Genomic DNA, 26372 nt, shown 5'->3' on the forward strand with positions numbered 1-26372 from the left:
TTCGCGTAGAGCTTATGCTTTCGCATAAGCTCAAGCAGCTTCCGGAGATGCACCCTGTGCATCTCTACGTCGGTTTTCCCGTCCACAGCCCGGCTGTGGATGAACACATCGTCGAAGTAGATCGGTGCGAAGTCGCGCACCGAGCGCAATAAGTGCGTTACGCACCTGTTGAAAGTCGCAGGGGCGTTCTTAAGCCCCTGTGGCATTACTAGCCATTCCCAGAGCATGCCGCTTGGTGTGCTCACTGCCGTGAGAGGGATATCGCTCTCACGCATTAGGATTTGATAAAATCCATCTCGCAAGTCGAGAGCACTGTAAACGGTGCTCCCGGCCATCGAATCGATGATAACATCTTTTCGGTATCGGTGTCTGCGCCGATACCGTCGCATCGTTCAGCTTGTTGTAGGCATGGACGATGCGCCATCCGCCTTGTGGCGTTTTGACACAGACGTCGGAGCACTGTTCGGGGACTTCGATTCCCGCACTTGTCCTGCTTTACGACGACATTCGAAGAAGTCGTCGATTGCTTTTACTTGCTCCCGCGGCAGTGGCCACTGCCGCGTGACACAGTACTTCGTGCCCGGCACGAGATCAATCTCGTGCTGAATGCCCTTATCCTGCGGAAGCTCCGCAGGAATCGCTTCCGGGAGTACGTCTTTGTACTCCCTCAGCAATTCGTAATAGGGACTCGACTTTAACGAGTCCCAACCTTGTTCCTCGAAGTGCTCTCGCTTCGTCTTCGCACTGAGAGTGCAGACACTCTCAGTGCAGACACTCTCAGTGGTACTTCCCATGAAGAGCTGCCTCAGCTCTTCGCTCTCGCTCGCCGTTCTTTCGCTGTCCGATAGAACGCAGACTTGCTCGATGCGTCCATCGTGCAAGTCGCGCGTGAAGCGCTTCCAGCCATGAGCTGGAAGCGAAGTCAACTCCGACGCCGTCGTCGGAGGACTAGCGAGTTCCATCTCTCGGTACTGGAATCCAGTATCGGTGCGCGTCAAGACACTTAGCGTCTCGACGTCCGGCGTCACCGCCGCAGTCTGCCCAACAGACTGTTCCTGTTGCGTCTCGGTCACGGACCGAGACTTGCGCAGCGTTCTCCGCTTGCGCCGTCTCCTTGTTGTGCGGAGCCGAGCTCCGCACAGTTGTTCTTCTGGCCCAGGCCCGGCCGTGGTCAGTTGTTCGCCGGCGGACCCTGTCCACGGGCGCGCGGTATCAAGCCCGGCTTGATCGCATGGCGCTTCGTTGTGCAGCCCGGCTGCACGACAGCATGCAAATTGCGTCAGTGCGGTACGTTTGCAACCGTCCGCACTGTTTGCAGCGTCAACTCCCGGAGTTGACACGCCTTCGTCACCTCGACGCCATTCATTGGCGGAGCCCCTCATAACCGAGGGTGCGTCGACTCCTGGAGTCGACGCGTCGTCGTCGACCTGACCGCTTCGGGTCAGGGACTGTCCCTTACACGCTTGAAAGTGGGAGTTGGTTCCCGGAACCAACACATCGTTTTCTTCCGACGTCGGCAGCATTGCCGACGTTGGCCTCACTTATGCGCGCCGTCGCGCATATCTTGGGCACTCCGGGAGAGCAGCATTAAGCGCTGTCTCGACTGGTGAACCGCGCGCACCTGTTGGTGCGTGCGCTGCGGTAACAGGGCCATCGCTCTCGGTTCCGCAGTCGCGACCGAAGCGCTCGAGCGTGCGCTTCTTCCAGTCTATCACCGGATCATGCCGTGGCTTGCCCATTACCACGTCGAACTTATCGTCCAGGTCCAGGACGACAAAGTGTTCGACAAACACTCGTTGTTTGTACGAGAAGCGCGTCGTGAACGTGCGCTTCTCGGTCTTTACGATGGCACCTGTTGCCAGTCGTACCTCCAGAAGACTTCGAGGTGTATCCACCTCCTCGAAGTCAAGACTCGACAGGCTTCGTAGTCGAACAAAGTTGTTCGACGCGCCTGAATCTACCAAAGCTCGAAGAGAGTCACTCGCTGTCTTCGAGTAAACCTTCTTCGTCTGGGTGACAGCGTCATAGTTCAGAATACCACGCTGGATGACACCAATTCCAACGTGCTCCACTGCTTTCTGGAACTGGCTGTCCAGCCACCGAATCTGAAATAGTGAGCAAAATTTTCCTTTTCGCATTTGCCGACACACTTTACCGATAATATACGCCGACATCGGGCACGCTACCGGCTGGTCTGTACGCCTTCGCTTTCATCCATGACTCTCGTTCGGGGGCAAAGGCTACCAGCTTGTTCACGTAGAAGTCTTGTAGCATGGCAGTAGAAGTACGCGTGGGTGTGGTCTCAGCCGCCGTCAGCGCTTGTGCAGGCGGTTCCATAGAGGTTTCATCAGCATCACTTTCCGACGAGAAATCTTGGTATTCACTCCCCGACGACAGTCTTTCATCACTTTCTTCTGGTGCTGAGTCCAAACGGTAGGTCACATCAACACTTGTAGTACTCATGTCGACCACTGGAGTCACCTGATCGCCTCCCGCACGTTCACCTCGGTCTCTGAGGCGACTACGACCACGGAAACCACCGCGTGTTGTCAGGGCGCCATCACGTACTGCACGAAGAACTTCATATTCGGTGTCACCACGCCCGACGACGGCGGCACGACCCCCAGCACGTCCGCCACGGCGACCTCCCCGACTACCACGTCCGCCACAGCGACCTCCCCGACTACCGCGTCCACCCTCACGAACCGACACGCTGCCTTCGCTTCCTCCACTGATTACCTCGCCATCTCTGCCAACACCACCACTAGTACCTTTACTGGCCAAGCGACCACCACGAGAACCACGACCACCACGAGAACCACGACCACCACGAGAACCACGACCACCACGCCGGCCTCCTCCACGTGCGCCACGACCACCACCGCGAACACCATTCGCCGCTCGACCTGCAGCACCAACACCACCTCTTGGTCAGCCACACAGCCACCCCCGCCTCTCATGGCGACCACTCACCCGTCAGGTCGACCGCGGCGCTGGCGTCGAGGCTGCCGACCACCTGACTGACACCGTCTGCACGTCCTCCTCCGCTCGTCGCAGCACTGGCGCTGCGTGCGCTGCCGTCTTCTCCACGACCTGCAGCACCAACACCACCTCTTAGTCCGCCACGAAGCCACCTCCGCCTCTCATGGCGACCACTCACCCGTCAGGTCGACGTTAGTCGGGACCTTAGAAAAATGAACAAATCGAAGCACGGCTTGTTCGCCCAGAAAATAGTCGACGCCTTCGACGCCACTTCTTTGATTCCCGCCAGGGCGTATGTACCGATAGCGAGAATCTAAGCTTCGTAAAGGCGGAGGCTTTGCCGTCCATCCCTGTTTCCTCAGTCTTTGCCACTCGAACTTGAAGACGGCTGCCCCACCCAGATTACTGCTCTCCGGACCAGCAGCAACTGGCTCACCCTCGGACGACCGCGTTAGCCGCCAGCGCTTCCTCTGGCTTGCCTGCCCCGCCTCGTCGTGCCTTTTGTGAGCGGTCTCTTCGGCCATTTCCCCCCTCGATTTTCCGAATGGAGGGCTATCAAACAGCGGTTACATTGTATGCATTTGTAAGGGTAGTTTGCGTATACTATAGTGCATATAGCTAATCACGTGAAAACTTGTATCAGTTTTGAAAGCCAGAGAAGCGCGCCAAAGTTGGCGCCTAAAAATGATCTGAACCTTTGTAAAGGCATACAGATCCGGTGTGCAATGCATACTCGGGGAGATGGGAAATACAACATTACTATCACCATACAAATCAGAAGTAGAATGCATACCTCAGCTGGTGTAACACAGCAACTAATTATTTGATGCCCGAAAGAAGGGCCTTTTTGCTCTCACGGCCCGTCAGCGTGGAAAAAATCGCACATCAACTAGCCGCTGCCCACTGCGGCATAACAGTGTGAGCACGACAACTAGCCAAAGTACGGGCACCACGACAACCTCGCTCCAACAGCACTGCGACTGCCAAAGCGCTGCGGGTTGATGACGCGCTGTCGCGCTGATCTGCATAGTGTCATAAAAGAGGAGTTCCTGTTATTTATTACCGCGTAATTTACGGAGTCGGTTCAATGTACCGCTTTGTTTTAGCCAATTAGCTGCACTTTCGTGCTGGCTGCTCTCAGCAACGTAATATTAGCCAGTCACTGACGTTTCTAAAAGGGGGGTTTCTTCGCCCTTTTAGGGGCATTTGTCATCACTGAACCTGCATCCAGTGAGATGGTGACATCTGTCCTGTCTATATACCCACCTAAAAGGGCGGAAACCTCGCCCTTTTAGCTCCAAATGACCTAACTTTGTATACTATAATTTATCCCTGCGAATCGCGAAAGGGTTAAATCTGCTAAAAACAGTTTATCATCTATGAAAGGGTTGACAGCGGCTGGCTGTCAGAGCCCCGCTAATATGCATGACTCTGATTGGTAGAAAGATGCTACTTTCTACCAATAGGATCTTTGGGTAGGTGTGGACCACTCATTGTGGTGGTCCACTTCAATATATCCATTGGTGTGTCTTACACCAAGGTGAGGAAGTATCTAAAACTTTTAACAGATAACCTATCTGTTAAATTCACAAGTGGCTTGCAGCCACTTGTGCGTGTAACCCCGTTACAATACTGGTGTTGCGAACAGTACTCCCACACCTTTTGGTATGATACGGTAGTCGCTTTGATGCTCTAGTCTTTGTCACAACTCAAGTACTGATTTGTGGAGAAGAGAATACCGGGAAATGGATGATTGGGAGCGATCGGCAAAGGTTGGATTCCGACAGAGGCACAATATCGCAGAAGTGCCACCGGAGAAGCCAGATCAAGTGGATGTGGCCGGTACGAGTAGAATCAGGTTATCCGAGGCACGTAGCGTCGGAGGGAAGCTGCTGGGGATAGTGCAAGGTGGCACAGATGTACGGTGGAAGACTGGATCAGCGCTATCCGAAAAACGCTGGACCCAGATCACATGTAATTATGTGGATCCAGACCCGGCCTGCCGATACCAAGGCGTTTTCGAGCATCGGGAAGACGATTAGGACACTCAAAGCGGCGGATGGAGCTTACACCAGCTGAAAGACCCCAGATCAAGACAAGTTAGCCCGGATCAGGGACGGTGGGATGCGGATCACATGTACCCATGTGGATCCAGATCCAGATCCAGGTCACCTATACCCATGCGGATCTGGGCTTCTGGGAGGTGGCAATGGTAAGTGAAATGGAGAAAGGAGTTTGCGACGACCGAAGGACTCAAGATCAACGAGGATCAGCGTGGATCAAGCAGATCTGGGGCAGGTGAATCCAGATCACATGTACCCATGTGGATCTGGATCCGGATCCCATACGCGGGGCGGATCCAAGCCTCCGGTAGATGGCTAAGAAGCGTGAAGTGATGAAAGGAAGTCGTAGCAGCCGAGGGACCCCAAATCAACGCAGACCGACCTCAGATCAAGGCACTTCGGATATTGGCGGCTCTGGCTCTGGGAATCAGGCGGATCCGGATCTGGCTGATCTGGCAGTCAGTGGGTGATCTGGCGATTACAGCTCAACGGAGGGAAAAAGCGATGATGTAATGAATGTAGAGGTGGTCCGTAGAGCCGACAGGTACAGACGGGAAGATAGTTCGGATTGGGTGATAGGATTTTGCGGTAGGATTGGACATAACCATAAATCAGAGTTAAATTTGCCGTGGACAACGCAAGTGCCTTCGCCTGGAATCGGGATCGACATTGACCTACCAAGATGTAACAAGGTATTGGATAGTAGATCTAGTGTTGGTTGATTAATCTGGATAGTATATTGGCCAGATCAACCTTCCTAGTGAATTCCCTACAAATGCAGATCCCAGATCACCCGGAGTTAACTACTTGGCCGGGTGGATCCTTGATTATCAACTATCCTGTTTCGGCTATAGGAAGCGGCAAGTACGACAAAGGGCTACTTACCAAGTCGCAATAAAGGCAACCACTCGGCCGGATCCAGATCCAGGCCGCCAGATCCAAGTCGGAAACCACTTGATCTGGACCAAGAACCGCGAGCAGAGTGAAGAATTCCGCGCTGCTCGACCGGATCCCCGCGTCTCGCCAAGACGTTCCTACTTCAACACTTGGACTCTTCGGAAGTTACCAGAGGAGCAAGATCCAGCTAACCGATGGGTACACAAGGTGAGGATTTCAGCACTGATCACGGATCATCGAAGTACCCCCTCCGTTAGTCGGTGTCCGGGCGCTGTTGGGAAGTTGGATCTAGCAATCTCGCAGATTTTGCTAATCCCGCTGTACCACATATTTCTTTGGTGTGTAGTCCTCCTTTCGTGCAATGTCAACCGGATCCTCTAGCCATCGATCGAGCCCCTCTTCTGCACGTCGATCCTGCCGGCAAAAAGGTTGATGGTCGGCTTGATCTGGGCGCAAAAGCAGCTTCCAGTCGACTGACTTCCACAACAGGTGGAGGTGGTTCAAATTCAGAGACGTCCGCGGATTCACTTACAGCATTAAGTAAGTCCAATAAGTTGCAGCGGATTTTCGCGTTCACATCATACTTCCTGGTCACAGCATCCCTTCCGTTTTTACCATGCTGACGGCGCGACGAAATCACTGCACGATCGAGACTCCTCTCCGTTCGTTCGAGGGTAGGGTGGAGTTTCCACTGCGTTTCAAATACAAATTGACACACTTGGAACTGCTTGTCGTCGTAATACCTGCTGAAGAAGCGTTCGTCCAATACCTCGCGCAATAGTCTTAGTACATCCGCAGCCAGTGGTGTAAGGTCACTTGCAATGATCCTATCCCACAAGTCGCGTTGAGGCACCCTTAGTCTTAGACTTACAGAGCTCTGCGAATAAGCTCCCAGTGACAGACATCGCCTTGACCTGAAATATTGTTCCTACGATCCGTGACATTACGTCCGCCATCCCCGGGTTAGCTGCGACACTTGCAGCTCCATTTGCACCACATGATGACTTGGACCGTCTGTGCGAAGCACCACTCCCTGAGCAGATCGTGTTCTTTGCACAACATCGATTTCACGTCACCTCCTGAGGCGCTCGTAGCCGCATAGAAATCGCTCGTCGCTAAGCTGAAGTCCTCGCGCATGTGCTTCAGCTACGCTTTTGAAGGGCTTTAAGATGCCGCCATAACGATCCCCATATGTGCGGTTGAACTTTTGTCGTTTCCAAGAGAAGAGACTTGTACTGCCAGACCTTGTCCGCCAGGTAAATCCGCAACCCAAGAAACTTGTCTTGCGTTGTTTTGTAAGTCCAAAACGCTTCCATGAGCGTAAGGTTCGGGTAGTCCTCTCGGTTCCCTTGGAGATAGTTAGTGACCCCCTTGTATGTTGAAGAATACAGCTCCACGATGGCTTCCTTCACCTGCTTCGTAGTAATTTCGGCCTTCATCTCGTCTTTATAGAGCAGCGCTTGAATGAGTCTTGCATCTTCGTACTCAACCATACGACACGCCAATATATGGTTGATAATCGTGAGAGTGATCATCAGCACGTTTGGACGGATTGGGTTGTTTGAGTACAGGACGGACGATGACAGGTGACTGTGATCATGGTCGTGTTTGCGCTTTTTGACTGTCGCTGCCTCCGTTTTCGGTGAGCCCACATTATGTATCTTCGGGAGATGCTTCACGGCCATGGTATGGTTTGATCGTCGAAAATTACCTGTTTTTCCCTCCTTTGCGGATAACGTTCTGTGACGAGGTCCCAGCCAATTCCCATCAGTCAAAAGCCAAACCCTACACGTACCGGCCACATGTCACTCGGATCGTGGATATTTTGTTGACCCAAGTATGGTCTTTGTACATACTTCAAGTTGGACTGGCTACAGCTGGAAACTGGGCTCTGTGGACGTCAAGATGCAGCGACCCGAACCCCAGGTCTGATATTTTGAATTAGGTCTGGCCTCTGAGGTCTGAGATTCGCTCTAGAGGCCGCAGATCCGGGGTTCCAGGTCTTTAATCGGACCGTGGGCAGTAAACGGAGCTTTGGTCTTTTGGATCTGTGATTTGGAGTCATATGGTTACTTAAGTATTAGATCCCAGATCTCAGATTGGAGACTTAACAGTTTGGAGTGCCAGGGGTTCTGGGACCTGAGAGTTATGGCAAAAGTATGAGACTTTGTGATTTGGAGTTCGGTCTGGGGTTTGCATGTGGACCAGACCCTGAGATATGCAGTCTCGGGTCTGGGAAGAGGGGGTGGCGTGCGGCGTCTGATTTCATCTCGGCTCTGGGGTGCCACAGCTGGGATATGGAAATAGTATCGTATTTTGGCCCGAGCTCAGGTTTCCAGCCTGGCAGCCCCCGAACTTAAGCCAAAACCGATACTCTGTAAATTGACGTCACAGCGAGGATATGGAATCAGTACCGTAAATTTGCCCCCAGCTCAGGTTTTCAGCATGACAGTCCTTGAACTTGGGCCAAAACTGAGATTCGGCAATTGCGGACACAATTTGGAATCTGGATGCACGAGGTTAAGTGGAAACTGGTGAAAGACAGCTGCTGCTCCAAGCCTAGGACGTGACTAAGAGCCTGCAGCGAGCCTGCAGGGCCTGAAATGTGACTTCGTGGTCTCGAATACGAACTGGCTATACGGAGATGGCTACATTTCGGACTGAGATCTGCGGTAGTTGCTCTTTAAAGTTGAAGGTTGCTGTTTGGAAGGTCGCTCTGAAGGGCGCCTCGTTGTGGCTATTCGGCACCTAGTGTCTGCACAGAAGATTAGGCCTGACCAGTCGCCTTTGGATATGGGCCGATTGGAGCCACAGGATGTTGGCGTCATCTCGATTACACCTGATTTGTACCCAGAGTAGTCACTGTAATCAAGTGATGACAGACGAAGTCCGGCCAACCCTGACCACAAGATCCTGGAGCAATCGTGTTATCACTGATTTGCACCCAATAGTAATCAGTGTGTTCAAGTGATGACTAACCCAGACAGGCCACTGGAAGGACGCCAAAGCAGAGACGCGCATTCACGAGCGCCGCCAAGCCAGTAGCTTAGTGGGTGTCTCACCCTTCGTCAAGGTGTACCCAGGAGATGTTTGCACCCTTACTTGATAGGCCCTTTGTATGTGCATGTGCATGATAATAATCAGAGTTTGTTTTGCCCCGAAGTCCGCACGCTGCGGAGTTCGTTTTGCGCCGACGGGCGTGTTGCTTCACAGGGACCAAGTCCCTGCTCCTGGCGGCGTGCGCAAGGCAAAGTGGAGTCGCTACGAGTGTTCTACGGTCAAGCTCAGCTAACTGCAAATAATTTCAAGTTCAACAACCAAGCCTTTTCGTGTTTCGGCCCGTTTTGCCTTCGCTATTGGATCTCCACACGCGGGACATTGGTTTTACTGATTTTGCTTGCTGGTTTGCTGGTTTCCTGGCGGTGCTTCATATTTTCGGGCGAAAGGTGCTCCGCTCTGAAGTTTCGGCAGAGCAACACCTGGGATAGTGGTTTCTGGGGTTGCTAGTGGTATCCGTGTGGCGCGAATAGTCTGGGATAGTGGTTCCCAGTTTCGCTGTGTCGCCTATGTCAAGGCGTGGTGCGCGGAAGTCCCAGGGTGCAGAGCGAGAACCCTGGATCAAGGCAGGCTCGACCGGGCCAACTCTTGGGGCCACTCTGGTCTGAGGGGCGAGTGATAACCGTTGTGCGGCTCTCAGTCTGAGCCGCCGGAGGAAATGTCGTGACTGGAAACGACTCGAAGCCGGAGTCGCTGAGCAAGGAGGAGGCTGTTAAGGCCCAGAGTCCAAGGGCCTGAGAAGAGAAGTGAACTAAGTGTGTGTGGAGTGAACGCGTTTATATTCAAGAAAACGGGGCACAGCGGACTCAGCACGTGCGTACAAGGGCCTTCCAAGCAAGGAGAAAGCTTCGCCTGGGGGAAACCAGGGAACTGTCGAGTTCGGAGGCAGCTGGTGTGGCCGACGAAAGTCTGGACTCACAGCATAGCCTTAGGAAGAACCAAGTCAGGGATTACAAGAGTGAGGAAAAATGCCTCACTCAGCTTAGAATCTGAGATCTTGTAACGGGGTTACACTTTCAAGTGGCTACACGCCACTTGTGAATTTAACAGATAGGATATCTGTTAAAAGTTTTAGATACTTCCTCACCTTGGAGTAAGTCACACCAATGGATACATTGAAGTGGGCCACCACAATGAGTGATCCACACCTACCCAAAGATCCTATTGGTAGAAAGCAGCATCTTTCTACCAATTAGAGACGTGCATATTGGCGGGGTTCTGACAGCCAGCCGCTGTCGACCCTTTCATAGATGATAAACAGTTTTAGCAGATTTAGGAGGAAGATCAATTTACAAACAATACAGTTCTCATTTTACCTAATCTAAGTCACTTGGAGTCTTATCTGATTTAAATTATATTTGTGTATTGAAATATAATTAACCTAAGTAATTACTAAGTACTTACGCTTCCTCCTACACGTTGCGCAACGTGTAAGCTAAAGTAGTGAGCCAAAGTAGGCCCACTGCACCTGGTAGCACTTTGTAGTCCGTCCAACGACCGACTACGTGACGTTCGTACGCGGTGTACGAACGCGGAGCCGAGAACCCCATGAGCACGGAGGTGCCCATGGAGAGCTCCAACACGCCTGCAACGCATGTTGCACGCGCTGACTGCCCCCACCTGTCTGACCCAGAGTGGGAGGCCCTCCAACGACTGTCAACAGTCATTGGAGAAGCGGCGATAGCTACGATGTTGCGTACGCTATCGACGACGGAGCAACATGGTGTTGCTTTGGGATTTATCATGAAGGAGCAGCGTGACGCTGCTTCCTCAGTGACGGCGTCGTCAGGGACGACACCGCGTGCTCAACCATTAAAGTTGAGCGTAAGCAATTATGTGGGAAGAGAGGGCGAGCCTCTCCTCCGATGGCTTGTCGAGCTGGACACAGCCATAGCGGCTCGACGCATCGTCGACCCGCTGTCGAAGGTCGCGTTCGCCATGTCCTGTCTTGGCGGACGCGCAAGGCGTTGGGCGTATGGACGCCGACTCTCCGATCCTACGTGCTTCAGCACGTACGAAGTGTTCAAAGAGGAGCTCAAACGCTTGTTTGAGCCCCCGCAAAACGAGTTCCGGTCGAGAGCGGAGTTCCTCGACCTTCAGCAGGGTAAGCATGACGTCCATGCTTACGCGCAGCGCGCACGATACTTGGTCTCAAATATCGTGACTAACCCGATTATCGAGGCGACTAAGGTCGTCACGTTCATGAAAGGACTTAGAGATGGGCCCGTGAAGACCTATCTCTTCCGAGAGTACCGGAGTACTCTCGAAGCTGCAATCACCCTTGCCATGCAAGAAGCGTTTAGCCTGCGGCGGGCTAAACTCCATCAAATTGCGCCGAGGCCGCAACCGCGCCCGGTAGCGAGGACGGGAGGTCCGGAGCCTATGGACCTCTAGAACGCAACAACTGCTGGTTACCAGCAGCAGGGAGGCAACGTGCGATGCTTCCGTTGCGGAAGGATCGGTCACTTCGCGCGGGAGTGCACAGCTCCCATGCCCCCTGGCGATGGCCGTCGTGGCGATGCTAGGCATCGCCGCGGACCAACAAAAACGCGAACATCCAGTAGGCGCGGGGCGCCCTACTGGTAATGCAGTCGCGCGTGCCGACATCGGGCACGCGACACTGAGGACTGCAGCCCCCAGTGAGACCAGCTCTCGCTGCAAGAAACAAGATGACAGGCCAAACCTAGTCATCTTGAAGGTTTTCTCGAAGAGAGCGAGTGACTCTCTTCGAGCTTTGGTAGATTCAGGCGCGTCGAACAACTTTGTTCGACTACGGAGCCTGCCGAGTCTTGACTTCGAGGAGGTAAATGCACCTCGAAGTCTTCTGGATGTACGACTGGCAACAGGTGTCATCGTAAAGACTGAGAAGCACGTCGTGAACGTGCGCTTCTCGTTCAAACAACGGGTGTTTGTCGAACCCTTTATCGTCCTGGACCTGGACGATAAGTTCGACGTAGTAATGGGCATGCTGTGGCTTGCACGGCATGATCCGGTAATTGACTGGAAGAAGCACACGAGCGTGCGCTTCGGTCGCGACTGCGGAACAGAGAGCGATGGCCCTGTTACCGCAGCGCACGCACCAGCAGGTGCGCGCGACTCGCCAGTCGAGACAGCGTTTAATTCCGCTGTCCCGGAATGCCCAAGGGGTGCGCGAGGATGCGCACAAGTGGGATCCACGTCGGCGGTGCTGCCGACGTCGGAAGATGAGGATGTGTCGGTTCCGGAAACCAACACTCGCGTTCAAGTACGCATGGGACAGTCCCTGACCCGAAGAGGTCAGGTCGTCGACGCACCCTCGGTGATGAGGGGCTCCGCCAATGAATGACGTCAAGGTGACGAAGGCGTGTCAACTCCGGGAGTTGAACCTGCAAACAGTACGGACGGTTGCAAACGTACCGCACTGACGCAATTTGCATGCTGTCGTGCAGCCGGGCTGCCCGACGAAGCGCCATGCGATCAAGCCGGGCTTGATACCGCGCGCCCGTGGACAGGGTCCGCCGGCGAACAACTGACCACGGCCGGGCCTGGGCCAGAAGAACAACTGTGCGGAGCTCGGCTCCGCACAACAAGAAGACGGCGCAAGCGGAGAACGCTGCGCAAGTCTCGGTCCGGGACCGATACGCAACAAAAGCAGTCTGTTGGACAGACTGGGGCGGTGACGCCGGACGTCGAGACGCTAAGTGTCTTGACGCGCACCGATACTGGATTCCAGTACCGAGAGATGGAACTCGCTAGTCCTCCGACGACGGCGTCGGAGTTGACTTCGCTTCCAGCTCATGGCTGGAAGCGCTTCAAGCGCGACTTGCACGATGGACGCATCGAACAAGTCTGCGTTCTTTCGGACAGCGAAAGAACGGCGAGCGAGAGCGAAGAGCTGAGGCAGCTCTTCATGGGAAGTACCACTGAGAGTGAAGACACTCTCAGTGCGAAGACGAAGCGAGAGCGCTTCGAGGAACAAGGTTGGGACTCGTTAAGGTCGAGTCCCTATTACGAATTGTTGAGGGAGTACAAAGACGTACTCCCGGAAGAGATTCCTGCGGAGCTTCCGCAGGATAAGGGTATTCAGCACGATATAGATCTCGTGCCGGGCACGAAGTACTGTGTCACGCGGCAGTGGCCACTGCCGCGAGAGCAAGTAAAAGCGATCGACGACTTCTTTGAAAGTCGTCGTAAAGCAAGACAAGTGCGGGAATCAAAGTCCCCGCACAATGCTCCGACGTTCTGTGTCAAAAAGCCACAGGGCGGATGGCGCATCGTTCATGCCTACAACAAGCTGAACGATGTGACGGTACCGGCGCAGACGCCGATACCGCGAAAAGATGTTATCATCGATTCGATGGCCGGGAGCACCGTTTACAGTGCTCTCGACTTGCGAGATGGATTTTATCAAATCCTAATGCGTGAGAGCGATATCCCTCTCACGGCAGTGAGCACGCCAAGCGGCATGCTCTGGGAATGGCTAGTAATGCCACAGGGGCTTAAGAACGCCCCTGCGACTTTCAACAGGTGCGTAACGCATTTGTTGCGCTCGGTGCGCGACTTCGCACCGATCTACTTCGACGATGTGTTCATCCACAGCCGGGCTGTGGACGGGAAAACCGACGTAGAGATGCACAGGGTGCATCTCCGGAAGCTGCTTGAGCTTATGCGAAAGCATAAGCTCTACGCGAACCTGAAGAAGTGTATCTTCGGGGCGAGCGAGATACCCGTCCTCGGGTGTCTCGTAGGAAAGAATGGTGTTCGCCCTGACCCGGAAAAGGTCAGAGTGATTAATGAATGGCCAACGCCTTCAAATGTTAAGGAACGGAGACAGTTCCTTGGCTTGGCCACGTACTTGTGCAAGTACGTGGAGGACTATGCGGGCAAGATCCGCCCGCTGTCACAGCTTCTTAAGAAGGAAGCTGTGTGGAATTGGAGAACCGATTGCCAAAAGGCATTCGATGCAGTCAAGCGGGGCTTGACTGAGGCGCCGATCTTGGCAGTGGCTGACCAAGATCGCCCATTTCACGTAGCGTGTGACGCATCCGATTTCGCGATCGGATGCGCGTTGATGTAGCACGATCCCGAAGGCCGTGATCGTGTCGTCTACTACCAATTGCGTCAGCTGAAGCCAGCTGAGCGCAACAATCCGGTACACGACAAGGAACGCCTTGCCATGAAATACGCACTCGCAAAGTTCCGAGTGTATTTGCTGGGAAGTAGACCATTTGTGGTCTACACCGACCATGCATCACTGCGCACCGCAGTGAAGTCACCACACATATCACAAAGAATGGCGAGATGGCTCTCATTCTTTGCAGAGTATAACTTCCGGGTCGAATACAAACCCGGAAGATGGAATGTAGTGGCCGACGCGTTATCACGTCGGTCGGACTACGCAGAAACTACTGACGTCAATACCATTGACGCCATGCGATCGAGCAAACCCACGTCGTTTCTGTTGGACGATGGGAAGGCCGCGGATGCGCACGACGCGGACGCGAAACTCTTGTTGGCCTATGGCACAACACCTTCTGACAAGGCTCGTCAGAAGTTGCCTAAGCACCTTCGTGCGCGTGCACACCGATATCGGGTGCACGACGGACTGCTTCTTTATAATGCAGTCGACGACAACGCGGACTGCGTTGTCGTGCCGAATGACCATTACCTGCGACTCAGGATCATGTACGAATATCATGATACCCCGACTGCGGGACATCTCGGACGTGAGAAGACTTACGTCCTTCTCACGCGCGACTTCTACTGGCACTACCAGTATAAGTGGGTGCGCCAGTACATCCGTGCTTGCGAGGTATGCCAACGCGTAAAGCCTGCCCCATTCGCGCAGGCTCCGTTACGATCACTACCGACTCCGTCGGAGTGTTGGAAGTCCATGTCATTGGACTTCATCTTTGGTCTTCCCCCGGAAAGCGGAGGGAATACCGGTGTTGTGGGCTTCGTCGACCGCTTCAGCAAGATGGTATATCTTGCTGCGGTGCCGGCAGAAGTGACCGCGAAGCAGACGGCCCGTCTGTTCGTCGACATGGTGTTCAAACACCATGGCATGCCGACCGACATCGTGTCGGACAGAGACCCGCGCTTCACAGCGCACCTGTGGCAAGAAGTGTTCACACGTTTTGGGAGCCAGCTTTCAATGTCGACTGCGGATCATCCGCAGACGGACGGTCAAACCGAGCGCGTGAATCGCGTGCTCGTCGATATGTTGAAGAGCTACGCTCACTCGTTCCAATACTGGAGCGAGTGCTTATCGATGGCAGAGTTTGCCATCAATAACTCAGTGCATGCCTCGACCGGGCATACACCGTTCTACGCGGATGCCATGCGGCATCCACGTCTACCGAGTTTACTCGGAGTGATGGCTCCCACTATGAGTGGGGAAGGATCTACGACTGCAATACAACAGCCGCAGAAAACCGCTGACACTTACACAGTGTCAGCTGCAACCATGGACAAACCACATGAGTCTGCGCAGGGCGCGAACTCCTCTAACAAGGACAACGACCACGGGTCTGCGCAGGGCGCAGACACCGCAAAAGGCTCACGCAGAGGCAGGGCCTCTAGTGGAGAGCAAGCTGAATGACTTCAGCTCGGATGCAATCAGTTTCATCACCAAAAGACAAGCCGTAATTCGGTTTGTCCAAGACACAATAGCAGCTTCTGTTGATCAACAGAAGCTGAACGCAGACAATGCGGGCAGAGGCAACACAAATGAATTTAAAGTTGGTTCATTGGTTTTGTTAGCTACACAAAACCTGCCTAGACATGCAGTTTCGGATTTCGGAGCAAGCAAGCTTGCTCCGCGCTTCATCGGGCCATTCACTGTGTTGGCACGGCACGGCAACGCATACACGCTAGACATACCGTCTAGCATGCGCCTCCATCCGACCTTTTACGTCGGACGGCTGAAGCCATACCTGCAGCACGAGCCATCTAGCTCGGCTGACCCGACGCCTCGGCAGGAGCCGAGGCAGAAGCGAAGCCTTGGCCTCGGCGACGAGCAGCCTCTCCTCCAGCACGTCCGCGCGCTGGAGCAACCTCATCTGGGTCCCCAGCTCGACCTGGATATTCGAGGCGGTCTGAGAGACCGCCGCGACTTAGCCTTCTGGTTCGCCAGCTCCTGTTTCAGGGCGGCGAACTCAGCGCCTACAAACGCTCCACGGCGGTCACCCGGTCGTGGAGAGGCGCATACTGATCAGCCCGGGGCTGATCATACCGAGGCGTGTTCCCACCCCCGCCACCGCCGATCCGTGACGCCCGCGGCTCAACCCGCTGGATTGTTGACCGGATTGTTGACCATAATATCCCGAAAACGAACCCTCAAGGGGCTCGTTTTCGTATTCGTTGGAGAGGATTTCCTCCCCATCAAGATATATGGGAGCCGCGGAACGTCTTGCTGGAGGACGTTCCGGAAATGGTGAGGGCGTACGAGGAGCAGTACGCGCTGGCGCAGCGGAAGTAGTGCGAGCGCTGCGGTCATTGCTAGCGCCCGAACCCTCACGTGCTAAGAATTTAGCACGGAGTTCTTTAAGACTCTCGGGCACACGGAACGATGTGTACCCGTTCAGGTCGCGGTCGCTCAAGCGGACCGCGCATGGGAAACACTTCGTGCACTGAAAACCCTCGGGCACAGCGCACGGCACATTTGCCTCCCCCGCAGCAACGTGGAGTTGCTCCAACTTTCCACGCTTCGAGTACGTCTCGAAGCGATCACGCTGCTTAATCCGATCCCGGTAACCACTCGGCCTCTTGTTGAAGTTTTCAACAAAGGCGTTCCAACTTTGAGCAAAGTGCCTGCCACTCGGGCACTTTGCTGCGAAAGATGTCTTCTTGCTTTGAAACCATCGGAGCTCATGAACAGGTCCGATGTAGTAATCGCGCCTTTGATGCGTTTCCGCATCAAAGTGCAGCTCGGCAACCACAGCGTCATCTTTGATGGCGCTGCATACATACAGCGGCACCTCATTCGGGTACCGAGTTCCCAAACCGGTCCGCGATCTCGGACGCGGACGGCATCCATGGATCGCGTGCTGCAGGCGCAGCGCGCGGAAACCTGAGCTTTAACATCACGCGCTGCAGCAGCAGCGCGCAGATACAGAGCCCCAGCTGAAGCGAGTGGGGTATCACTCTCAGTACGCGAACGCTTCGAACTCGAAGCGTCCGATTCGTCCCCCTTCACGCGGGCGAACGTTCTTGGCGTGAGGGTCGAGCGATTCGCTCGACACTGAGTCTTTGCGTTTTGAGGGCGAGTCCTCCTCGCCCTCCATATCCTCATCGTCGAAGTCGACGACGTCGCCATACTTCGCCTTCTGGCGTTCGAAGTAGTCGTCGATGGAGAGATGACTCCCCACCGAGTTTGAAGTCTTCCTCTGAGGCGCGCTCATCGTTGAATGAGCGCGGATTTCTCTCAAACGCGGAGAATTGACGAATGGTCAATTCCGAAGATTGACGTGCGGAGACCCCGCGCGTCTAACCTTAAGGGGGGATGGTGTAACGAGGTTACACGCATAAGTGGCTACACGCCACTTGTGAATTTAACAGATAGGATATCTGTTAAAAGTTTTAGATACTTCCTCACCTTGGTGTAAGTCACACCAATGGATACATTGAAGTGGGCCACCACAATGAGTGATCCACACCTACCCAAAGATCCTGTTGGTCGAAAGCAGCATCTTTCTACCGATTAGAGACATGCATACTAGCGGGGCTCTGACAGCCAGTCGCTGCCAACCCCTTTCATAGATGATAAACAGTTTTAGCAGATTTAGGAGGAAGATCAATTTACAAGCAATACAGTTCTCATTTTACCTAATCTAAGTCACTTGGAGTCTTATCTGATTTAAATTATATTTGTGTATTGAAATATAATTAACCTAAGTAATTACTAAGTACTTACGCTTCCTCCTACACGTTGCGCAACGTGTAAGCTAAAGTAGTGAGTCAAGTTAGACCCACTACAGATCTGATCTCAGATTCTGAGTTGAGTGGTCTGAGATCAAGGTCTTGCCGCGAGGCTATTCCCTGATTTTGGAGCCCGCAGCGCCACAGTGCTACGATTGTACTCGTTGGTAAATTACGGGGAGAAAAAAAACTGACTGCGTAATGTGACAGTAACGACTACATGCAACCTTTCTTACAGTACGCGCGCTCACTTCTGGAACTGGTATAAGCGAATAACCTGCATTTGATGGTACAAGCGCTTTGGGTAGCTAAACGTGCGGTTGGCACCAAGGCGTTTCGGCGCGAAGCCCCTCCCAAAGCCGAGCTGAAGCAGGGCTGTACCCGCGCAAACTACGCGTAGCCACACCACACACACCAGTCATTCTCGCGTACGCCGCGCGCGCCGCGCACCACCCCTCACAACAAAATTAGCTCCAGGCGCCTCACTCACTGTACCGCATAGGGGCCTGGATGAAGATCCACCACAAGCGGCGCCTCGTCGTCAAGGCTGGTGAATGCCCAGCGATGACCCAAGATGCTCTCGCAGCGTGGGCCAAGGCCATCTTCAAGCTGAAGTGGGCGCCGGTCCAGACGACCATCTCCGACATCCTACGTCATCATGCAGAAAGCCTACGGTGACGGCAAGCGCCGCAAGCCGCTCGAGGTGACCTCGATGGTCCTGTAGAAGCGCCTTTGGGTCTGGTTCCAGCACATCGAGGAACAGAGTGGTTGTATCTCACGCGAGTTGATAAAGATGAAGGCTCGGAACATCCAGAAGGAGCTATGCGATGCGTGGGAGCTGGTTTTTTCGGATAGATGGCTCGCTGCATTTGATCGACGTCACGGTCTTCGCTATCACCAACGCCACGGCGAAGCTGTGTTCGCTGATGCTGGTGCGGTCCGATTGGACCGCCAGCAATTGCAAGAGATCACGGACTTGCACTCCCCGAAGGACATATACAACATGGATGAAACGGGCCAGTGCTACGCGATGGCACCGGCCCGCTCCACTTGCACGAGAGGCACACGCGGCGTCAAGAAGAAGAAAACACGGATCACTATCGGGTTCACTGATAACGCAGACGGATCAGATGCTCTGCCAACTCTCTTTCTGGGTCGCGCGAAGCAGCCGTACTGCTTTAAAAAGCGGTCGGCGGCTGAGCTGAACTATCTGCGAACCAGAAGGCATGGATGACGGGGCATATATTCCGTGAGTGAGTACTCAACTTGAATCGCGACATGCGTACGTCGAACCGGCCCATCCTGTTACGTTTAGGCAACGCGTCATCGGGAGACATTGTTTGTGCTAACGTACGCGTGGAATTTCTACCACCTAATACTACCGCTTTTCTGCAGCCATGGATGCCGGTATCATCGCGTTGTTCAAGCGCGCATACCGACGGAAGTAGCATCGTCGAGGGTATGACAAGATCAAGATCACAGAAAGGATCGAGAAGAACGTGTACCCTGTTGACCAGCTCCAAACGATGTAGTGGAGCCAAGAAGTCTAGGAGGATCTGCAGGCCAAGGACACCATCGCGAACTGCTTCGCACACACTGGCATAATCTTCAACGGTGTAGATGAGAGAAGCAAGCAGCCCTGCAGTTTTGGGCCTGGTGTAGTGTCGTGTAGGAACATGCGCTAATTTATTTAGGGCACACTTTCCCCACCACCAACACCCACCGAGTCATCGAAGACTCAATGGACCTGTTAGGGTTAGAACCTGAAGGACCAGGAACTTTCCCTTGCACCGGGTTGATGTTTCCTGTAGATGGTCTAACTTGACTCACTACTTTTGCTTACACGTTGCGCAACGTGTAGGAGGAAGCGTAAGTACTTAGTAATTACTTAGGTTAATTATATTTCAATACACAAATATAATTTAAATCAGATAAGACTCCAAGTGACTTAGATTAGGTAAAATGAGAACTGTATGGCTTGTAAATTGATCTTCCTCCTAAATCTGCTAAAAACTGTTTATCATCTATAAAAGGGGTTGACAGCGGCTGGCTGTCAGAGCTTCGCCGATATGCACGTATCTAATTGGTAGAAAGATGCTGCTTTCTACCAACAGGATCGTTGGGTAGGTGTGGATCACTCATTGTGGTGGTCCACTTCAATGTATCCATTGGTGTGACTTACACCAAGGTGAGGAAGTATCTAAAACTTTTAACAGATATCCTATCTGTTAAATTCACAAGTGGCGTGTAGCCACTTATGCGTGTAACCTCGTTACACCATCCCCCCTTAAGGTTAGACGCGCGGGGTCTCCGCACGTCAATCTTCGGAATTGACCATTCGTCAATTCTCCGCGTTTGGAGAAGAAATCCGCGCTCATTCAACGATGAGCGCGCCTCAGAGGAAGACTTCAAACTCGGTGGGGAGTCATCTCTCCATCGACGACTACTTCGAACGCCAGAAGGCGAAGTATGGCGACGTCGTCGACTTCGACGATGAGGATATGGAGGGCGAGGAGGACTCGCCCTCAAAACGCAAAGACTCAGTGTCGAGCGAATCGCTCGACCCTCACGCCAAGAACGTTCGCCCGCGTGAAGGGGACGAATCGGACGTTTCGAGTTCGAAGCGTTCGCGTACTGAGAGTGATACCCCACTCGCTTCAGCTGGGGCTCTCAGTACTCCGCGCGCTGCTGCTGCAGCGCGTGATGTTAAAGCTCAAGGCTCTCCGCGCGCTGCGCCTGCAGCACGCGATCCATGGATGCCGTCCGCGTCCGAGATCGCGGACCGGTTTGGGAACTCGGTACCTCCGAATGAGGTGCCGCTGTACGTATGCAGCGCCATCAAAGATGACGCTGTGGCTGCCGAGCTGCACTTTGATGCGGAAACGCATCAAAGGCGCGATTACTACATCGGACCTGTTCATGAGCTCCGATGGTTTCAAAGCAAGAAGACATCTTCTCGCAGCAAAGTGCCCGAGTGGCAGGCACTTTGTCAAAGTTGGAACGCCTTTGTTGAAAACTTCAACAAGAGGCCGAGTGGTTACCGGGATCGGATTAAGCAAGCGCGTGATCGCTTCGAGACGTACTCGAAGCGTGGAAAGTTGGAGCAACTCCACGTTGCTGCGGGGGAGGCAAATGTGCCGTGCGCTGTGCCCGAGGGTTTTCAGTGCACGAAGTGTTTCCCATGCGCGGTCCGCTTGAGCGACCGCGACCTGAACGGGTACACGTCGTTCCGTGTGCCCGAGAGTCTCAAAGAGCTCCGTGCTAAGTTCTTAGCACGTGAGGGTTCGGGCGCTAGCGATGATCGCAGCGCTCGTATTACTTCTGCTGCACCAGCGCGTACTGCTCCTCGTACGCCCTCACCATTTCCGGAACGTCCTCCAGCAAGACGTTCCGCGGCTCCCATATATCTTGATGGGGAGGAAATCCTCTCCAACGAATACGAAAACGAGCCCCTTGAGGGTTCGTTTTCGGGATATTATGGTCAACAATCCGGTCAACAATCCAGCGGGTTGAGCCACGGGCGTCACGGATCGGCGGTGGTGGGGGTGGGAACACGCCCCCGGTATGATCAGCCCCGGGCTGATCAGTATGCGCCTCTCCACGACCGGGTGACCGCCGTGGAGCGTCTGCAGGGCGCTGAGTTCGCCGCCCTGAAACAGGAGCTGGCGAACCAGAAGGCCCAAGTCGCGGCGGTCTCTCAGACCGCCTCGAATATCCAGGTCGAGCTGGGGACCCAGATGAAGGGGTTGCTCCAGCGCGCGGACGTGCTGGAGGAGAGGCTGCTCGTCGCCGAGGCCAAGGCTTCCGCTTCTGCCTCGGCTCCTGCCGAGGCGTCGGGTCAGCCGAGCTAGATGGCTCGTGCTGCAGGTATGGCTTCAGCTGTCCGACGTAAAAGGTCGGATGGAGGCGCATGCTAGACGGTATGTCTAGCGTGTATGCGTTGCCGTGCCGTGCCAACACAGTGAATGGCCCGATGAAGCGCGGAGCAAGCTTGCTTGCTCCGAAATCCGAAACTGCATGTCTAGGCAGGTTTTGTGTAGCTAACAAAACTAATGAACCAACTTTAAATTCATTTGTGTTGCCTCTGCCCGCATTGTCTGCGTTCAGCTTCTGTTGATCAACAGAAGCTGCTATTGTGTCTTGGACAAACCGAATTACGGCTTGTCTTTTGGTGATGAAACTGATTGCATCCGAGCTGAAGTCATTCAGCTCGCTCTCCACTAGAGGCCCTGCCTCTGCGTGGTTCTTTGCGGTGTCTGCGCCCTGCGCAGACCCGTGGTCGTTGTCCTTGTTGGTAGAGGAGTCTGCGCCCTGCGCAGACTCATGTGGTTTGTCCATGGTTGCAGCTGACACTGTGTAAGTGTCAGCGGTTTTCTGCGGCTGTTGTATTGCAGTCGTAGATCCTTCCCCACTCATAGTGGGAGCCATCACTCCGAGTAAACTCGGTAGACGTGGATGCCGCATGGCATCCGCGTAGAACGGTGTATGCCCGGTCGAGGCATGCACTGAGTTATTGATGGCAAACTCTGCCATCGATAAGCACTCGCTCCAGTATTGGAACGAGTGAGCGTAGCTCTTCAACATATCGACGAGCACGCGATTCACGCGCTCGGTTTGACCGTCCGTCTGCGGATGATCCGCAGTCGACATTGAAAGCTGGCTCCCAAAACGTGTGAACACTTCTTGCCACAGGTGCGCTGTGAAGCGCGGGTCTCTGTCCGACACGATGTCGGTCGGCATGCCATGGTGTTTGAACACCATGTCGACGAACAGACGGGCCGTCTGCTTCGCGGTCACTTCTGCCGGCACCGCAGCAAGATATACCATCTTGCTGAAGCGGTCGACGAAGCCCACAACACCGGTATTCCCTCCGCTTTCCGGGGGAAGACCAAAGATGAAGTCCAATGACATGGACTTCCAACACTCCGACGGAGTCAGTAGTGATCGTAACGGAGCCTGCGCGAATGGGGCAGGCTTTACGCGTTGGCATACCTCGCAAGCACGGATGTACTGGCGCACCCACTTATACTGGTAGTGCCAGTAGAAGTCGCGCGTGAGAAGGACGTAAGTCTTCTCACGTCCGAGATGTCCCGCAGTCGGGGTATCATGATATTCGTACATGATCCTGAGTCGCAGGTAATGGTCATTCGGCACGACAACGCAGTCCGCGTTGTCGTCGACTGCATTATAAAGAAGCAGTCCGTCGTGCACCCGATATCGGTGTGCACGCGCACGAAGGTGCTTAGGCAACTTCTGACGAGCCTTGTCAGAAGGTGTTGTGCCATAGGCCAACAAGAGTTTCGCATCCGCGGCCTTCCCATCGTCCAACAGAAACGACGTGGGTTTGCTCGATCGCATGGCGTCAATGGTATTGACGTCAGTAGTTTCTGCGTAGTCCGACCGACGTGATAACGCGTCGGCCACTACATTCCATCTTCCGGGTTTGTATTCGACCCGGAAGTTATACTCTGCAAAGAATGAGAGCCATCTCGCCATTCTTTGTGATATGTGTGGTGACTTCACTGCGGTGCGCAGTGATGCATGGTCGGTGTAGACCACAAATGGTCTACTTCCCAGCAAATACACTCGGAACTTTGCGAGTGCGTATTTCATGGCAAGGCGTTCCTTGTCGTGTACCGGATTGTTGCGCTCAGCTGGCTTCAGCTGACGCGATTGAGTGCCCAAGAAGTTCGCGAGGGCGCGCACAAGTGAGGCCAACGTCGGCAAAGCTACCGACGTCAGAAGAAAAAGACGTACTGGTTCCGGGAACCAACACCAACTTTCAAGCGTGTAAGGGACAGTCCCTGACCCGAAGAGGTCAGGTCGACAACGACGCGTCGGCTCCCGGAGCCGACGCACCCTCGGTCATGAGGGGCTCCGCCAATGAATGGCGTCGAGGTGACGAAGGCGTGTCAACTCCGGGAATTGACGCTGCAAACAGTGCGGACGGTTGCAAACGTACCGCACTGACGCAATTTGCATGCTGTCGTGCAGCCGGGCTGCACGACGAAGCGTCATGCGATCAAGCCGGGCTTGATATCGCGCGCCCACGGACAGGGTCCGCCGGCGAACGACTGTCCACGGCCGGGCCTGGACCAGAAGAACAACTGTGCGGAGCCGGGCTCCGCACAACAAGAAGACGGCGCAAGCGGAAAACGCTGCGCAAGTCTCGGTCCGGGACCGAGACGCAACAAGAACAGTCTGTTGGACACACTGGGGCGGTGACGCCGGACGTCGAGACGCTAAGTGTCTTGACGCGCACCGATACTGGATTCCAGTACCGAGAGATGGAACTCGCTAGTCCTCCGACGACGGCGTCGGAGTTGACTTCGCTTCCAGCTCATGGCTGGAAGCGCTTCACGCGCGACTTGCACGATGGACGCATCGAGCAAGTCTGCGTTCTATCGGACAGCGAAAGAACGGCGAGCGAGAGCGAAGAGCTGAGGCAGCTCTTCATGGGAAGTACCACTGAGAGTGTCTGCACTGAGAGTGTCTGCACTCTCAGTGCGAAGACGAAGCGAGAGCGCTTCGAGGAACAAGGTTGGGACTCGCTGAAGTCGAGTCCCTATTACGAATTGTTGAGGGAGTACAAAGACGTACTCCCGGAAGAGATTCCTGCGGAGCTTCCGCAGGATAAGGGTATTCAGCACGATATAGATCTCGTGCCGGGCACGAAGTACTGTGTCACGCGGCAGTGGCCACTGCCGCGAGAGCAAGTAAAAGCGATCGACGACTTCTTTGAAAGTCGTCGTAAAGCAGGACAAGTGCGGGAATCAAAGTCCCCGCACAATGCTCCGACGTTCTGTGTCAAAAAGCCACAGGGCGGATGGCGCATCGTTCATGCCTACAACAAGCTGAACGATGTGACGGTACCGGCGCAGACGCCGATACCGCGAAAAGATGTTATCATCGATTCGATGGCCGGGAGCACCGTTTACAGTGCTCTCGACTTGCGAGATGGATTTTATCAAATCCTAATGCGTGAGAGCGATATCCCTCTCACGGCAGTGAGCACGCCAAGCGGCATGCTCTGGGAATGGCTAGTAATGCCACAGGGGCTTAAGAACGCCCCTGCGACTTTCAACAGGTGCGTAACGCATTTGTTGCGCTCGGTGCGCGACTTCGCACCGATCTACTTCGACGATGTGTTCATCCACAGCCGGGCTGTGGACGGGAAAACCGACGTAGAGATGCACAGGGTGCATCTCCGGAAGCTGCTTGAGCTTATGCGAAAGCATAAGCTCTACGCGAACCTGAAGAAGTGTATCTTCGGGGCGAGCGAGATACCCGTCCTCGGGTGTCTCGTAGGAAAGAATGGTGTTCGCCCTGACCCGGAAAAAGTCAGAGTGATTAACGAATGGCCAACGCCTTCAAATGTTAAGGAACGGAGACAGTTCCTTGGCTTGGCCACGTACTTGTGCAAGTACTTGGAGGATTACGTGGGCAAGATCCGCCCGCTGTCACAGCTTCTTAAGAAGTAAGCTGTGTGGAATTGGACACCCGATTGCCAAAAGGCATTCGATGCAGTCAAGCGGGGCTTGACTGAGGCGCCGATCTTGGCAGTGGCTGACCAAGATCGCCATTTCACGTAGTCTGTGACGCATCCGATTTCGCGATCGGATGCGCGTTGATGCAGCACGATCCCGAAGGCCGTTGATCGCATGGCGCTTCGTCATGCAGCCCGGCTGCACGACAGCATGCAAATTGCGTCAGTGCGGTACGTTTGCAACCGTCCGCACCGTTTGCAGCGTCAACTCCCGGAGTTGACACGCCTTCGTCACCTCGACGCCATTCATTGGCGGAGCCCCTCATGACCGAGGGTGCGTCAGCTCCGCGAGCCGACGCGTCGTTGTCGACCTGACCTCTTCGGGTCAGGGACTGTCCCTTACACGCTTGAACGTGGGTGTTGGTTCCCGGAACCAGTACGCCTTTTTCTTCTGACGTCGGCAGCTTTGCCGACGTTGGCCTCACTTGTGCGCGTCCTCGCGCACCCCTTGAGCATTCCGGGACAGCGGCATTAAACGCTGTCTCGACTGGCGAGTCGCGCGCACCTGCTGGTGCGTGCGCTGCGGTAACAGGGCCATCGCTCTCTGTTCCGCAGTCGCGACCGAAGCGCACGCTCGTGTGCTTCTTCCAGTCAATTACCGGATCATGCCGTGCAAGCCACAGCACGCCCATTACTACGTCGAACTTATCGTCCAGGTCCAGAACGACAAAGTGTTCGACAAACACCCGTTGTTTGAACGAGAAGCGCACGTTCACGACGTGCTTCTCGGTCTTTACGATGACACCTGTTGCCAGTCGTACCTCCAGAAGACTTCGAGGTGCATTTACCTCCTCGAAGTCAAGACTCGGCAGGCCCCGTAGTCGAACAAAGTTGTTCGACGCGCCTGAATCTACCAAAGCTCGAAGAGAGTCACTCGCTGTCTTCGAGTAAACCTTCAAGATGACTAGGTTTGGCCTGTCATCTTGTTT

General features: G+C 54.3%; 1 protein-coding gene across 1 annotated transcript in view; it reads right to left on the minus strand.

The window, feature by feature from the left end:
- Window positions 1–2549: 2549 nt before the first annotated feature.
- The window catches only part of IUM83_13829 (uncharacterized protein), a gene marked incomplete at both ends in the record, with an annotated part of 42488 nt that continues 18665 nt past the window's right edge, over window positions 2550–26372 (minus strand). Inside the window, 3 exons of the mRNA XM_067938530.1 lie at window positions 2550–2675; window positions 2772–2906; window positions 3022–3093. Coding sequence (XP_067790813.1) covers window positions 2550–2675; window positions 2772–2906; window positions 3022–3093 — 333 coding nt within the window. The remainder of the gene's footprint in view (window positions 2676–2771; window positions 2907–3021; window positions 3094–26372) is intronic.

The sequence above is a fragment of the Phytophthora cinnamomi genome (genome assembly GCF_018691715.1).
Source record: "Phytophthora cinnamomi strain GKB4 chromosome Unknown Contig44, whole genome shotgun sequence".
NCBI classification, from domain to species: domain Eukaryota; phylum Oomycota; class Peronosporomycetes; order Peronosporales; family Peronosporaceae; genus Phytophthora; species Phytophthora cinnamomi.